At 54.4% G+C, this 13,058-nt stretch overlaps 2 protein-coding genes across 3 annotated transcripts in view; both read right to left on the reverse strand.

The window, feature by feature from the left end:
- Otop3 (otopetrin 3) overlaps positions 1-349 on the reverse strand; it is a 9,446-nt gene extending 9,097 nt beyond the window's left edge. Inside the window, exon 1 of the mRNA XM_013036524.1 lies at positions 225-349. Within this exon, the coding sequence (XP_012891978.1) occupies positions 225-349 (125 nt within the window). The remainder of the gene's footprint in view (positions 1-224) is intronic.
- A 2,120-nt stretch (positions 350-2,469) lies between these two features.
- On the reverse strand, positions 2,470-11,565 carry Otop2 (otopetrin 2). 2 transcript variants are annotated; one of them, XM_013037810.1, is made up of 6 exons: positions 11,223-11,565; positions 10,263-10,399; positions 8,848-8,906; positions 8,299-8,432; positions 5,691-6,562; positions 2,470-2,640 (listed from the first exon to the last, which is right to left on the reverse strand). In XM_013037810.1, exons 1-6 carry the CDS (start codon positions 11,533-11,535, stop codon positions 2,470-2,472), a joined length of 1,686 nt encoding a protein of 561 aa, XP_012893264.1. In that variant the 5' UTR covers positions 11,536-11,565. The 2 variants fall into 2 exon arrangements, with proteins under 2 accessions (XP_012893264.1, XP_012893263.1); XM_013037809.1 differs by having other exon boundaries at positions 5,691-6,565; positions 11,223-11,540.
- Positions 11,566-13,058: the final 1,493 nt, after the last annotated feature.

A 13,058-nucleotide genomic window follows, 5' to 3' on the forward strand; every position in this document is an offset into this window, starting at 1 on the left:
CCGGTGCCCCGCGCGCGCCCTCCAGGCAGCGCCGGCCCCCGCCGATCTCGGGATGCCCTGAGCGCAGAGCCGGATGTGCGGTGAGGGGGACACAGAGGCAGGAGTGGGCCCCTCCGGTCTCCCTGCCCTCCCTCCCCAGTCTCGGCAGCGCCTGACACCTGTCGCGCCTCCTCCCGGCCCCCCCAGGATCGGCCCTCGGGGTCCAGGGGCGTCGGGTGCCTTACCTGCGGCGTGGGCAGCCATGGCTGCGGCCGGGCTCCGGCCCTCCCGCCAGGTGAGGCTCCGCGCCCCCGACGCCCTCCCGCGCCCCGCGACACTGCGCAGCCGCCGCGCGGGCTCCACGGCCCATCGATTTTTCTGTTGACTTTGGGCATCTCATTAATCCCACGTTAATTACCCCGCCGGGGCTCCGGGGCAGCCAATGGCGCGGCGGCGGGGCGGGGCGGGAGGCGGGCGCAGGTCTGCAGGGCGCGGGGCGCAGGGGCGCAGGGCGCGCGGGGCGCGGGGGGCGCAGGGGCGCGCCTAGCAGTAAAGGCTTTGTGGGTTCCGCGGCCGAGCTGGGAATGGGACTCTCCCGGGTCGCCTTTTTCTGCCCCTTCCCTAGCATCGGGCTGAAGTCAAACTAAAGGCGAGGCGGGGGTGGGGAAGAGAGCCAGGCAGAGCCTCATTCCTCGGTTTCCCATCCTCTGGTGGCCCCTGTCCGCCACGTGCCAGGGCGATCGCCCCCCCCCGCCCCTCTGCTCCCACGCAAGTCCCCCTTCTTCCCGCCTTCCCCTCCTTTCCAATGTTTGACCCTCTCTCCCTCTCCCTCCCACGTCCCTCTGTATTTCTTTCTTTTTTGTTTATTTACTTTTGTCGGCTGTGGGGCCTGAACTCTGGGGCTGTCCCTCAGCTCTTCAATTCAAGGCTAGCGCGCTACCACTTGTGCCACAGTGCCACTTCCAGCTTTTTCTGCTTATGTGGTGCTGAGGAATCAAACCCAGGGCCTCATGCATGCAAGGCAAGTACTCTACCACTGAGCCACCTTCCCAGCCCCTTCCCTCTGTATTTCCTGGAAGGGCTTTGGCAGGAGACCTTCCCCCAGTTGGGAGAAGGGAGGTGGGAGGAGGCAATCGGACTCCTTCAGACTCCTCTTAAACTTCTTAAACAGGAACCATAAACAGGTTGATAAATGGTAATTTATCAACCTACATTATCAACCGGGGCTCCTGGCATTCCTGAAATATTTGGGGGAGGAAGTATGCTTATAGCCGCAGGTAGAAGGGGACCATGGAATAGGAGGAATGAATTCCAGTGTTCCAATAATTCATTGACTATTTAAAAAATATTAAATAGAGCCAGGCACCAGGGGCTCATACCTGTAATCCTAGTTACTCAGAAGGCTAAGATCAGCGAAATCACAGTTTGAAGCCAGCCAGGGGAGATTCAAAAAAAAAAAAAAGAGTCCAAGAGGCTCCATCTCCAAGATAACTAGATAAAGCTGTGTTGGAAGCTGGGTGCCAGTGGCTCATGCTTGTAACCCTAGCTGCTCAGAAGGCTGAGATCTGAGGATTGGGGTTTCCAAGCCAGCTTAGGTAGGAAAGCCTGGGAGATTCATCTCCATTAAGCACCCCCCCCAAAAAAAAATCCAGAAGTGGAGCTGTGGCTCAAGTGGTTAGAGCACTAGCCTTGAGCAAAAAAGCTCAGTGGCAGCACCTAGGCCTTTAGAACCAACACACACAAATACCAAAACAAACAAAACCCCTATCCAAAATTAACCACCACAACAGAAAAACGTGCTGCTTGAAAAAAGAAGTGAACATTACTCTTCTTAGTAGGAAGGGTCTGGCTTCCTGTGTCCTTGGCAAAGTGACCTCTCTGCACCTCCATTGCCTTCTCTGTAAAATGTGGAAGTTGGACTGTGCCCCTCCTCATTAACTTTTCATGTGTCAAGGGACACATAAAAATATGTGTCACCTGGAAATAAGTAAAAGAGGAAGGTGCAGCTCATAAACTCTAGCCACCCCTCCCAGCCACCCAGGCAACCGCTGTTGAGATCATCTATAACTCAGATCCCGCTCTCCCATTGAAAACTTTGAGGCCTCACACCTCGATCTTTACCAGCGCTGACTGCCGAGTTCCGAGTTCCTTTCCCATGACCTCCAACGGCTGAGACAAAGAGCGGACAGAGAGCGAGTGAATTGTGGGTTTATTAGTTCTCAGCCCCAGACAGTGCACCGCCAGGCCCCAAGGCTGGCATTCAGGATGGAGCTAGAGAGAGAGAGAAAGAGAGAGAGAGAGAGAGAGCCCTCCCTGCCAGGCCCCAGGGTCATGCAGAGGTGGATGGGTAAGTCCTGATTGTGATTTAAAAACTCATCCTGGAAAAATAAACTGGTGCAAAAATTCCACTCTGGGGCCGGCCGGGGAGGAGGGGATGGATAAGGTCGTTCTGTGGCTGACAGTTCGGGCTCCATGTCTTCTTCCCAGGTTTCAGGACAACACGTAGACCTCCAGCAAGCTGGAGACGGCGTGCATGCGGTAGAAGATGCCGAAGGGCAGGCAGATGTTGACGATGGCTGCCCAGAGGGAGGAGCCGTAGAAATCCACCTCTACTCTGTTGCTGAAATGGGGGCGGGCCCCGAAGGCAGGCATGATCCACAGCTGTGTGGAGAGAGGAGCACATCAGAAGCACCCCAGAATGCACTGGGGAGTCATGTCTGTGGGCTTTGCTGGGCTGCAACGGGATCCTTCTAGTTTGTTTGGACTCCGGAGGACTAGGGATCATGGCCAGGTGTCACGCTAGCATCTTGACCAGGCCCTGGCACTTTCTAATTTGCTCGGCAGTCTGCCCAGTTATGCTTGCTCATTTGGGACATCATGGTGGCTCACGCCTACAATTCTAGTTACTCAGGAGGCTGAGATCTGAAGGATCTTGGTTCGAGGCCAGCCATGGGCAGGAAAGTTCACTAGACTTCATTTCCCAAAATAACCAACAAAATGCACTAGCCTAGAAAGCTGGAGACCCTGAGGAGAGCGGGAGAAAAAAAGAGAGAGGGAGAGAGAGAGAGTTGCCCATTTCTAGGTTAGGGTTCTACCTACTGCCCCTCTCCCTCCCTCCTTCAGGACCCTCTATGACATGGACGTTTCAATAAATGACATAGAAATTGCTTCACACAGCTGGGTCTGCAGCTGGGGAGATGTATACAAGGGGGTGCTGGTGGCAGAACCAATCAGGCCCAGAGCAGGCTTGGCCAGAAGCTGCCCTCTCCAGCCCTCCAGGAGCTCTGCCTCCCCACCCTCTTGCTTCCTCCTCTGCTTTCTTTCCAGGCCCAGGAGGAGGAGGAAGCTGGATCACTGTTGCACCCATCCTGGATGATTAGGATGCAGGCTGTGAGACAAAAACCAAAGGCCTCCACAGAGACTCTTCTCCCCCCCCCCCACCAATTAACCTTTCCGAGTTGCATTGCACCCCCCCCCAACCTGTTTGTTCTGTGAACCAATGCTGTCAGAAATGACTCAGGCTCAGATACCTGGAAGAAGAATAGACTCCAGGAAGGTGGAATAATCCAGCCTGGGAGGAAGATCTGGGTGGAGCCTGGTGTGTGGGGGGGGTGGGGGGGGTGAGCACCAAAGCAAGACCCAGGTATCATGAGGTTTTTGAACCTTATTGACTCCTTGGTAGGGTCAGAGATTGGTTGATCACATTTTTTTTTTTTGGGTCAGTCGTGGGGCTTGAACTCTAGGCCTGGGTGCTGTCTCTGAGCTCTTCAGCTCAAAGCTAGTGCTCTACCACTTGAGCCACAGCTCCACTTCTGGCCTTTTCTGCTTATGTGGTGCTGAGGAATTGAACCCAGGGCCTCATGCATGCAAGGCAAGCACTCTACCACTGAGCCACCTTCCCAGCCCCTTGATCACATTTTTCTTTAAAATAACACTGACTATGGAGAGGCTCCTGCATGAGGGTCATACCATGTGGATGGGGTCACATTACGCAGTTGGGGCAGTGACTGGGAGATTACCTGTGCCTTCATTCAGAATATAGCTCAGTTAGGGCTGTTGATATGTCTCCTCTAGGTAGAATTTCACAAGAATAGAATTCACTCTATGGAGATTGTTTTCTGGTGGGATGTACATATATATATATATATATATATGTATCATACATATATATATATATATATATTTTGTGATGAGAATCAAACTCAGAACCTCTTGAATGCTAGGTAGACATTTACTCTACCATGAAGCTGTATCCCAGCCCCAGGATATACCCATGTTACATTCATTTCCACATGAGAGATACCCTTCTATTGGAGTGTATAACCAAAAGCTCTGTTTCTAGGTTGTTTTTACTATTTGAGATGTCACGATCATCTCTTGCTAAGAGCCCCCATGTATATCAACATCCAAGAATATTTAAATCCCTTCCATGACGTGGCACTGCATTTGCATATCCTCATCATACATCCTCCAGTTTACTTTAAACTCTGTCTCAAGCACTCTATTCAAGATATCTAATACAATGTAGATGTGATATAAATACTGGTTACATTATATTCTTTTTTTTTTTTTTTGTCGGTCGTGGGGCCTGAACTCTGGGCCTGGGTGCTGTCCCTCAGCTCTTCAGTTCAAGGCTAGTGCTCTACCACTTGAGACACAGCGCCACTTCCGGCTTTTTTCTTTTTGCTTATATGGTGCTGAGGAATCCCAGGGCCTCAGGTATGCAAGGCAAGCACTCTACCACTGAGGCACCTTCCCAGCCCCTTTACTAGAAATTTCTATACTGGAGATCATTCTCTTTGTCTCTGTCTCTGTCTCTCTCTCTCTCTCTTTCTGTGTGTGTCAGTCTTGGGGCTTGAATGCTGGGTCTGGGCATGTCCCTGAGATTTCTTGCTCAAGGTGAGCTCTCTGCCACTTAAGCTACAGCGCCACTTCTGGCTTTTTGTTGGTTACCTGGAGAAGAGTCTTTTGGACTTTCATGCCTAGACTGGCTTTCTACCATGATCCTCAGATCTCAGCCTCCTGAGTACCTAAACTAGGATTACAGGAGATTATTTTTATAGTAAGGGCATTTCCATACAGGGTTGTAGTTGCAATCGGTTTGTTTTTCTATTGGGATGTACCTTCACTACAACAGTTTCTGCCCTGGGGTGGTTCCATCCAACCAGTTTATTTGTACTGGGTGAAGCCTGTTGCTTTTAGTCGACTTAAGCAAATGAGATTGTGCCAGCATTTCTGCCCCCTTCCTGCCAGCCCCCTCCCAACTGCTGACAGACTGCTCACACTTGCTCACACTTATGCTGCGCTCCCCGTTACTTCCTGAAGCTGCTCCAATTTTTCTGAGAAGCAGGCAGGTCACAAGTTGCAGAAGCAGTCACACCTCCCACAGGGGGGTGAGGGCCCCGCCCTTCACATTCCCTCTTACCTCCACCCAGCCTCCCACACCAGCCTTTCCTGGGACCCCTCCAGCTCTGCCTGCTGCCTTTATGTCAGAGGGCTGGGATATCATTGTGTGCTGGGTGAGGTGCCCTCTCTGATCCTGCTCCTCTCCTAGGGAGCTGTAAGATTTGGGGGGGTTGAGCTGGGAGGCAAGAAAGAGAAAGCCAAGAGAACAAAGCCATGGGACTAACCTTCCTCTGTGTCTGTCCTGCCCTCCCCCACTTCTACCTCCCCCTCTACCCTGCCTCTACCTCCCCGCCTCAGCTACTCACGATGACATTGCAGAGCAGGAGGAACAGAGAAATGTCTTTCAGGCACCGGCGTCTCCAGTGACCCCTGGGGGTAGAGATGATGGTCACCGCTTCCGGCGGGCCTTCTAGAGGGCTGGCCAGCCTGGGGGTGGACGGGCAGGCGGGCAAGGCATGGAGGGCATCCAGGTTGGCAAAGGTGAGGCCTTGGCAGGGCTCCTTGTTGGGTGTCTCCCGGGGCTCCTCCCCCGGGGGCCCCCGGTGGAGGCTCTCAATGATGAACACATTCTGGAAGGTGTGCTGGGCGATCATGAGCAGAGCGTGGGCCAGGTTGAGGCCCCCCAGCAGGTCCCTGGGCGTGCCCACCACCACAGCCACGATGGAATAGTAGGAGATGGCGTACTGGCCCAGGGCAGCGCCCATCAGCAGGCCTACGTCCAAGGTGCGAGTGGGGTTCTTATGCTGGTCCATAGCCCGGCGGTCAAAACGGTAGATGACCGAGCCGCTCAAACTGACCAAGGTCATGAGTCCCAGGCAGACAATGTTGAAGCTGTAGTAGCTGACCAGGGCCTCCTGGGTGCGGCTTCCCTCTCCGCTCACTTGAACTTCATAGATGATGAAGACCGCCAACCCCACCACAAAGAGTATCAGGCCCAGGACCGGTCCGGCAAAGAAGGTCTCCCTGAAGAGGCTGACCCGGGGTGGGGCGTGGCCGTGGCCGTGGCTGGAGGTGAGCAGCCTGCCCACATTCTTCCACATGACGTATAACATGGTGGAGGCGAACAGGCTGTACTCGATGTTGAAGGGGTACAGGTAGAAGTAGCCCTGCTGGAAGATCTGGCAGATGGCCGTGTCGCAGGGACACGGGTCGCCTCCAGCTGTGCTTCCTGTGCGCTCTGCTGTGGGGAGAGAGAAGGTGGGACTTCCTTCCTGTCCTCCATTCGCACCTTTGTAAGGAAGGGCAGGGGGGTTCTCTCTGCCAGTGACCACTGTAGCAGCCCCAATGCTTTCACAAGCCTTGGCATGTTCCTTTATTCCATAATTGCTTACTGAGCACCTACTAGGGTTTAGGTACCCACCAATTATAGAGAAATCTGAGCCAGGTGTAGTGGTACATTCCTATAATCCCAGTGCTTGGAAGGATGAAGCAGTCTTCAGTTCAAGGCTAGATGGAACTACATAGTAAGACCTTCATTCAACACTACCTTCCTCCTCTCCCTCCCTCCCCTGAAAATCCAAACGATAGAACTATCTGCTTCCCTCATTGTATTTCTTCAATCTCTTCCAGTCAGATTCCCCAGATCCCCAGATCCCTGAGCTAGGCAGGCTGACCTCCCCTGGACTGGTTTTCTTTTAACTGTATTTTTTTTTGTCTTCTCTTTTTTGGTACTGGGGATCAAACCCAGGACGTTGCACTTGCTAGGCAAGTGCTTTGCCACTGAGCTACATCCCAGCCCTGGACTGGTTTTCATCCCCATCTGCACCATCTAGACAGTCTGCTGGGGGCTGGGTCATGTCCCCACTGGCAGGGGGTATGCCAGTGTCTTAAGGTGATGGCTAGAGGGGACCCCCAGAGAAACCCTGAAAACAGGACCAGGAGACCATGGACCCCTGTCTTCTTTCATGTAGCGCACTGACTAAAAGCAGTGAACACTAGCGCGTGCCTTCCAGACCCTGGGTAAGCTACTTCACAACCTCGCCACACATAGTTCCTGCATCTATAAAACAGGAACTTTTCCCCAACTCCCCACCTAGTACTGGTGGGGTTTGAACTCAGGGAAGACCTCATGCTCTTGCTTAGCTTTTCTACTCAAGCCTGGTGCTCTTGAACCAGACCTCCACTTTCACTTTTTGCTGGTCAATTGGAAAGAAGAGTCTCATGGCCTTTTCTGCCTAGGCTGACTTCAAACTGTGATTCCCCAGGGCCTCAGTCTCCTAAGTAGTTAGGATTACAGGCATGAGGCCATGGTGCCCAGCTAAAATGGAATCTTGTTCTTTTTTTGGCTGTGGGGCCTGAACTCTGGGCCTGGGCGCTGTCCCTCAGCTCTTCAGCTCAAGGCTAGCGCTCTACCTCTTGAGCCACAGCGCCACTTCCAGCTTTTTCTGCTTATGTGGTGCTGAGGAATCAAACCCAGGGTCTCATGCATGCAAGGCAAGCGCTCTACCACTGAGCCATCTTCCCGGCCCCCTAAAATGGAATCTTAATAGTACCTATTGCCAAGGGAAATTGTGATGGTTAAGAGGGTTCCAGACCTTAGCACAGGCAAGTCATCACAACTGTCTTCATGATGGAATAACTATTTGTTACTTCCCTTTCCCAGGCTGTCCCGTGAGATCATAAGCTCCCTTCCTTCCCTGGTCCAGATCAGATCCTTCCCCTTTCTTTGGGGGTGGGGGGTGGGCCCTTTCTGATGGCCTGGACTGCTCCATGGTGGAGCCCAGGCTGAGACACTCTGCCCCCTGTCCTTGCTCCCGCTCCTCATCACGTCGTGGAGCAGAGCTGGAGTGGGAAGCAGCCCCTGCTTTCCACCTTTGCCACTATGCCCTGTGACAACACGGTTGACTGACTGCAAATGCACCAAGGCCCACCCAAGGCCGGGCCGCCACCGTCCGTGGCGAAGGAGGAACTCACGGTCAGAGGTGAGGCGGGTGTGGCTGGCGTTGCCGTGAGCACTGCTGTAGGAGTGAGCCTGGTGCACCGATTCATCCACCACGGCTGCCATCCAGATGGCCAGGTTGGTAGTGAGGGTGAACATGAGCCCACACCTGTTTGGGGGATGGGGGACCAGATACCCACAAAGCTTTGGCTCCTTGTGGGTCAGACAGAGGTAGTTTAGGGAGCTCTCCTGAGAACGAGAGGGGGTTACAGAAGGCCTGTTCATACAGAACAGAGTTGCTGAGCTTGGGGGTAATACTCAGCCCGTATGGAGATGCCACCTCACAGAGATTCCGGGCATTTCCAGAGGCTCAGTGCCCACCGACCCCTCCCTGAGGACGGAGGCCCCTGGGGTCTGGAAATCACACTGACAAAATGGAGGTGGGGGGAGGGGTGGGGGAGGGGTTAGGCAGAGGCTTGGCTGAGACCCACTCTGGGGAGCAGGTAGAGCAGCCACGCCCAGGCTGGACAGCTCTCTGCCCTGGATAAACCCTGTGGGCACAGTCATTGGGCTCTGGGTCTCACCGTGTCAGGTCCAGGTGGACGTGAATGCAGTCTTTAGCAGAGACCCAGAGAAAGTAAGTCTACGTTGAGAGAGAGGAAAAGTCATTACCTTGTAGGTGGGGTGAGTTCTAGTCCATATTCAGTCTACCCGTGGAGCCCTTATATAACTGATCAGGGTCGCTGTAACTTTACAAAAGGAGGCAGGGAACATTTTCCACAATAATACGGTCTGTGTGAAAGAAGTGGGTCTCAAGCTGGGAGCTGGCGGTTCATGCCTATAATCCTAGCTACTCAGGGACTGAGATCTTTGGATCATCATGGTTCAAAGCTAGCCTATGCAGGAAAGTCTGTGAGATGCTTATCTCCAATTAACCACCAGAAAACTGGAAGTGGTGCTATGGTTCAAGTGGTTGAGTGCTAGCCTTAAGCAAAAAAAGCTCAGGGACAATGCCCAGGCCCTCAGTTCAAGCCCCAAGACCCAAACAAACAAACAAACAGGTTTTTTTTATTACTTAAAGGTTTGCAAAAATCTCACCTATAAAACTCTGGTAAGGCCAAGCCCTGGTGGCTCATGCCTGTAATCCTAGCTTCTCAGGAGGCTGAGATCTGAGAATCAAGGTTCAAAGCCAGGCTGAGCAGGAAAGTCCATGAAACTCTTATCTCCAAATGATGACTGAAAAGTCAGAAGTGGAGCTGTGGCTCAAGTAATAGAGTGCTAGCCTTGAGTACAAAAGCTTGAGGACAGCACCCAAGCCCTGAGTTCAAACCGCAGGATCCACACTCACACAAAACAATGGAACTTGGGCTGGGAAGGTGGCTCAGTGGTAGAGCACTTGCCTTGCATGCATGAGGCCCTGGGTTCGATTCCTCAGCACCACATAAACAGCAAAAGCTGGAAGTGGTGCCGTGGCTCAAGTGATAGAGCTCTAGCCTTGAGCTGAAGAGCTGAGGGACAGTGCCCAGAGTTCAAGCCCCACAACCGACAAAAAGCAAAAACAAAAACAATGGAACTTGATTGAAAAACCCTAGCTATCAGATACCCTGCCTCTTAAACAAACACAGGAACAGTGGTGGCTGGGTGGTCACAGTCACAGCACATCCCCTGGGCTGGGAATGACGTCCTCTGGGCAGCCACGGAGGGCATGCCAGGTTCTAGGGACAGGGACTGGTGTCACAACTCACACCTCCTAGGTGTTGACTCCTGGCACTTCTTGGATTGAAATAAAGTCGAGGTGCCTCTAAGCAGGAGCTCACATTTAGGTATTACTTAATTACTCAGTGCTCCCACATTTACGGACTCATGATCTTCACCTCTGTCCTATCCCATTTATTTCATGACTCGGGGCAGAAGGAGGCGTGGATTCCAGTCTCCTGATTCCTTGCCAGGCCAGTGTTGGCTCTTCTGCATCACACTCAAGGACAGGCCTCCCACCCACCTGGACAATGACAAACACAGCCTGGATGAGGGGGTGCAGGATCTTGATGACCGACTGGCACTCAAAGAAACTGGAGTAGTAGCCAGTCTTGAAGACATCCATGACCAGAGTGCAGATCCCGAACAGCACCAGCCCACCTGGGAATGGGTGTGGAGGAGGAGTCAGCAGGGTGGTAGCCATGTTTCAGACAGAAGGGGGGAGGACTTGCAGAGGACAGGCCTTCAGGATGAGTGGCTAAATGGGTGGCTGTAGTGAGTGGACGGATAGATGGATGGATGAATGGGGAGGGTGGCTGAATAGATGAGTGAACACATAAATGGGCCAAGGGGTGGATTGAAAGATGAACGGGTAGATGGAGGGGGTGAGTGCATGAATGGATAGATGGATGGATAGGCTGAGGGGATGGATGGATGGTTGGATGGATGGATGAATGGGTGGATAGATAAATGAATGGGTGAACATATGAATGGGTCAATGGGTAGACCCAAAGATGAATGGGTAGATGGATGGATGAGGGAATCAATAGCTATAGATGGGCAGACAGGCTGGAAGGATGGGATGGTTGGGTGGGTAGGTGGGAGTGTGGATGAATGGATGGGTGAAGGGATGAATGGGTCAACGGGTGGACCGAAAGATGGGTGGGTAGATGGAAGGATGAATGCATGAATAAAGAGGTGGCTGTTGGATGGAGGAGGCTGGGAAGATGCGTGGATGGAGTGGGCAAATCCAAGAGCTGCACAATGAAGGGGTAGATGTTCAGAGGGCAGCATCTGAGGGGGGCAGGTGGATGGAGGTTTGACTGTGTCCCCTTCCTCAGAGGTGATGGACGAGACACAAGGGATCTGTGGGGACGCAGTGTTTGCTCTCCCTGCTCCCCATCACAGGCTCCCTGTGACCTCTGTTCCGCAGCTCCCGGCAGGCCCACCCCCTCGGTCTCCTCCTGCCCCTCTCCCCCGGCACCTCGGAGCCAGATGGGGCCGGCATGCGCGTCCAAGTAGGGCAGGGCGTCGGGGCAGCGTGCGCTGCGCAGCAGGTAGAACAGGATCCAAAGCACGGCCAGCAGCATCATGGCGGTGAGCAGCGCGAAGACGTCCGTGTCGTACACGGCCACCTTGTTGAAGGCGCCGCCGCTGATGAGCGTGCAGGCGAGCAGGAGCACGTTCACCGCCAGCAGCACCGACAGCAGCCGGCCGCCCTTCTTCCACACCTCTCGGGGGCCCCTCGGGGGCGCCGGCGGGCTCTCCTTGGGGCCCGGGGCCAGCTCCTCCGACATGGTGGGAACGAACGGACGCGTTGGGGGGGGGGCTCACTGTAGGGGAAGAGAGGACCGAGGACCGGGCCTCAGCTCAACTTCGAGGGCGCGCATTCGTTCTGCATCTGCATCGTATTCCTGGATTTGGGGATGGAAGAGTTCCTAACTGGGGAATGGAGGCTGGTGGGGGGGGGGGTCGCTGGGGGAGGAGGAGGAGAAGGAGGAGGAGGGGTGGGGAAGAGGAGGAAGAGGAGGAGAGGAAGAGAGGAGGAGGTCAAGAAGAAAGGAGAAGAAAGGAAGAAAGAAAGGAGATGGAGAAGGAGAAGATGAAGTTGAAGAAAGGAGGTGAAGAAAGAAGAGGAAAAGAGGGAAGAGAAGGAGGAGAGATGGAGGAGGAGGGTGAAGAGGAGGAGGAGGAGGAAAAGAAGTGGAGGTGGAAGAAGAGAGGAGGAGGAGGTGAAGAAGAAAGGAGGAGAAGAAAGAAAGGAAGAAAGAGAAGATGAAGTTGGAGAAAGGAGGTGAAGAAAGAAAGAAGAGGGAAGAGAAGAAGAAGGAGGACGAGGAAGAAGAGGAGGAGAACAACAATAAGAAAGAAGAGAGGAGGAGAGGAGAGGAGGAGGAGGAGGAAGAGGAAGAAGAAGAGGAGGAGGAGGAGGAGAGGTGGTGGAAGAGGAGGAGGAGGAGGAACAGAAGGAGGAGGAGGAGGAAGAGAAGAAGAAGAAGACGACGACGACGACGAAGAAGAAGAAGAAGAAGAAGAGAAAATAATGGTGGAGGAGGAAGAAGAGAGGAGGAGGAGGAAAAGGAAAAAGAAAAGGAGGAGGAGGAGGAGGAGGAGAAGGAGAAGAAGAAGAAATAATGATGGTGGTGGTGGTGGAGGAGGAGGAGGGGGGGGGAACCAGAGCCTACATCGCTCCCTCCCCACGGATGGCCTGGGCGGACCGGCTCTTGGCAGCCTCACTGGGGGCACGCGGGGGAGGGGGCGCACCTGGCCGGGCCGGGCAGCGGCGCGGAGCCGGGGGTCCCGGAGAGGCGAGCGCGTCCTCTGTCCCACGCCGGGCTGCACGGGCGCTTTATACTCACGGGGGCCGGATGATTTACAGCCGCCGGGGCTCGGCTCCATAAACCTCTCAGCCCCGCTCACATGATCCATCTTCGTTCTCCCAGCTGAATTTAGGGAAGAGAGCGAGAAAGCCAGATAAGGAAAGATTTATACTTAACCTATTAAGAACCTCCCACCCCCGCCCCTGCCCCGTCCCCCCCTTCCCACACCCCGGCACCCAGGGGACACCCTGCCCCCCGCGCCCCCCCAGCACGCCCCGGGACCCATCGAGGACCCCAGGGAAGGCCCAAGAGTCGCCCCCACCCCCCTCCTCCCAGCCCTGTTGCCCACCATGCCTTTGATCTCGGCTGCGAACCCCCGATCAGAGCACCGGTTCCCCTTTTCCCGCACCTGCCCTCGGGGCGATGGGAGTTCCCTCTCCCTCCAGTCTCGCCGGGGCCTTGGCCGCGGCGCCCCCGGGGCGCGGAGTTCCCGCGCGCCT

Source organism: Dipodomys ordii, unplaced genomic scaffold (assembly GCF_000151885.1).
Source record: "Dipodomys ordii isolate 6190 unplaced genomic scaffold, Dord_2.0 Scaffold7, whole genome shotgun sequence".
NCBI lineage: Eukaryota > Metazoa > Chordata > Mammalia > Rodentia > Heteromyidae > Dipodomys > Dipodomys ordii.